The sequence below is a fragment of the Triticum dicoccoides genome, chromosome 2A (assembly GCF_002162155.2).
Source record: "Triticum dicoccoides isolate Atlit2015 ecotype Zavitan chromosome 2A, WEW_v2.0, whole genome shotgun sequence".
Taxonomy (NCBI): Eukaryota; Viridiplantae; Streptophyta; class Magnoliopsida; order Poales; family Poaceae; genus Triticum; species Triticum dicoccoides.
The window spans coordinates 690,195,764-690,198,995 of record NC_041382.1 but is presented as its reverse complement, the minus strand read 5'-3'; the positions used below and the strand labels follow the sequence as shown (position 1 = coordinate 690,198,995).

Genomic DNA, 3,232 nt, shown 5'->3' with positions numbered 1-3,232 from the left:
TGTCCCCTAAACAAGACTTTGTACTCCCTCAACCTTAGTTTAAAACTGGTACACTTATTATTTATTCATTTTAGGTTACTGCGACACTTATTAGTGCATGTACAATGGGGGCAGCACTAAGGTGATGCCCCGTGCATCCAGCTAGACCAAAAGGAGTGAGGCTATGGTATGGAGTTTTCATCCCCCATTGCTAAAATCTGAAGCTACCCCATGTCCCTCTGACGTGCTGCCTCTCCCATGACGAGTAACCAAGCAATTTCTCTCTCTCCCTTTTTGCCTTTCCTCACTTTTGCATGGAGGACCACTGCTCTTTCTCCCTTGAGAACCCGCCTCTTGCAGAAGCAGCACTGACACCTGCGAGGCTGCTGGTTTTGCTCCACGGTGGAGTCCGAACCTAGCTGGCCTGCGGGGCATCTGGTTTGGGGCTACGCGTTGGCCTTGCTCTATGGATCGTAATTATTCTATTTGGTTCATGCTTTATCTTTGAAACAGGATTGCGGCCTAATTTGCTATGTCTTTAGCACTCCGCTTGATGGAGAGGCGACACAACTGACTAGCCTCACCAGTACATTAGTGTTTCTTGCTGAACTCCGGTCCCGGTTCATTTAGAAAGCAAGTTTCTACCGGCTCGAAGCGTGTTTCTGGAAGTCGTAATTGCGATGTGACAATGCCTAATTGGAAATTAACTTGGCTTGCGTGCGGTGGGCATTGCTTGAACATATTCTCAAGCCAGCCGTCCAAATCTGTCCCTCGCTGAGACTCCATACACACAAGTAAAAAAGTCAAACAGTCCCAGATCGACCGTATCCCGCTCACGGCTTAGCATGTAGTAGTGTCAGAGACTAAACTATGAGCATTCCACTTAATTCGATTGACAAGTAGCTAATCTGAGTCGAGGCGCATGTAGTGTGTGTGCTGTGTGCATGATTGAGGTCAGGTCAGCGTGCCTCTGATAAGATATCAGTTCACTGAGATCTAGCCAGCCGGCTCCCATTGCAACTTGCAAAGAGCTCTCCATCTAGCAAACAGACCCCTCGTGCATTGCATGTGACGGGACGGCCGGCCAGCGCTTCCAAACCTAGCAAGCTTCATCAGCTTGCCTTCCCAAACCAGCAGCAGGTTCGCCCTCCCTTCGGCCTTGGGCAAGGCTGGCATTCGATCTCTCACGCATTTCCTCATCACTCTCGTCTCCAATTAATATATATACAGAAGTCTCTCTCTCTCTCTCTCTCTCTCTCTCTCTCTCTCTCTCTCTCTCTCTCTCTCTCTCTCTCCGCGTTGGAAGAGCAAGATAAAGGGTAGCTAGTTCCTCGGCACTGCACAAAGCGCCGGCAGAGATAGCTAGCTAGCCATGGCGCCAGCATTGCCGTGTAGGCCAAAGCTGCGGCTCCTGTGCGTAGCCTTGGCCTTCCTCCTGGCCGTGGATGTGGGCAGGGCGGACATCTACGAGGACCTCGAGATCATATGGAGCGCCGACCATACCTACTACTTCATGGACGGCGAGAGCGAGGCGCTGGCGCTCTCGCTGGACTATAACCGGGGCTCCGCCTTCAAGTCCAAGGAAATGTACCATTTCGTCCGCGTCGACATCGACATCAAGCTCATCGAAGGCAACTCCGCGGGCACCGTCTGCACCGTCTACGTAAGTACCTCTACAGTTCGTTTTCTTCCGTGAGAATTGCGTTAGTGCCAATGTGTACGTCTGAAGTTCACTTCTGACGCGGGTGAATATAATTCTGGATGCACGCGTACGTACAGACCATCTCGGAAGGGCCGTGGGAGGTTCACGACGAGATCGACCTGGAGTTCCTGGGCAACTCCACCGGCGAGCCTTACACCCTCCACACCAACATCTTCGCCAACGGCGTCGGCGGCCGGGAGCAGCAGTTCAAGCTCTGGTTCGACCCCAGCTCCGACTACCACACCTACTCCATCGTCTGGAACCCCAAGCGCATCACGTAAGCAAGCTAGTAGACTAGCACATTTCTCGATCTCTTTTCTTACGTACATACTGTAGATCATACCGATCTGAACGTATGGATGTGATCACCATTTGTAGGATCGAGGTGGACGGCGTGACGGTCCGGACGTTCGACAACAACGAGGACCAGGGCGTGCCGTTCCCGTCGTACCAGCGGCAGCGCGTGTATGGGAGCCTGTGGAGCGCGGAGGACTGGGCGACGCAGGGCGGGCGCGTCAAGACGGACTGGTCGCAGGCGCCCTTCGTCTCCTACTACCGCAACTACAACGTCACCTGGTGCCAGCCGTCGCCTGGCGTGCTGTGGTGCGGCACCGAGCCCGCCGAGTCCACGCACTTCAACCTCTCCCCCAAGGCGCTGGCCGACCTGCAGTGGGTGCGCGACAACCACTACGTCATCTACGACTACTGCCTCGACAGGAGCGACCGGTACACCGACGCCACCAGGCCCAAGGAGTGCTCGCTCCCGCCCCGCCCGTAGTCGCTACTGTCACACGTCGGGGCATCCGACACGGCGCAGCGACAGCAAGCGAGCGACGCCCGCTAGTCGTTCATTCGTCCGGATTTTTCACAGAGATTTTTTTTTGATTTCGGTTAGTTTTGTCTGAATATTTCCTTTTTTGCGGGTTGTCTAAATATTTCATACAATGTTCATAAAATCAAATATGTTCCCGAATTTAATAAAAAAATAATGAATTCCAAAGATGTTCACGAATTCGAAAAATGTTCGTATCATTGAAAAATAACGAATTTAAAAAATGTTCGTGAAGTTGAAAAGATGTTCACGACTTCAAAAAAAGTTCGTGAATGGAAAAAAATCGTTAAAATTGAAAAACTTTGTGAATTCAGAAAATGTTCATTAAGCAAAAAAATCATGAAATTCAAGAAATGTTCACAGATTCAAAACATGTTTCGTGTGAATAGAAAAAATGTTCATGAATTAAATTTGTTTTGAAAATCATGAATAAGTTTTTAAAATGTGAGGTGTCCAGGTGTGGCATGGGGGCCGCACTCGTCCGCTTCCAACACGCCTGCGACATCGACACTGCTATTGCCAACAGTTCCTACTTCGTAGGCGACTCGACTCTACGTGTGATCCGTCATGACCAAGGTATCAACTATCGAGACTGCACTTTCTCCCATGATGTTTGGATCATGATGGTCAATTCCCCTCTTGAGGCATGGAGGCCAGACAAGGTCCGTGAGTCTATCAGTGGGTTTGCTAAGTTCTTAGTTTGGAATAGAGATTTATCC

The 3,232-nt window shown here is 50.6% G+C and overlaps 1 protein-coding gene across 1 annotated transcript; it reads left to right on the top strand.

The window, feature by feature from the left end:
* Positions 1–1,286: 1,286 nt before the first annotated feature.
* LOC119351902 (xyloglucan endotransglucosylase/hydrolase protein 24-like) lies at positions 1,287–2,681 on the top strand. Its single transcript, XM_037618678.1, has 3 exons — positions 1,287–1,642; positions 1,759–1,958; positions 2,060–2,681. The coding sequence occupies exons 1-3, from the start codon at positions 1,352–1,354 to the stop codon at positions 2,457–2,459; spliced, it is 891 nt and encodes a 296-aa protein (XP_037474575.1). The 5' UTR covers positions 1,287–1,351; the 3' UTR covers positions 2,460–2,681.
* Positions 2,682–3,232: the final 551 nt, after the last annotated feature.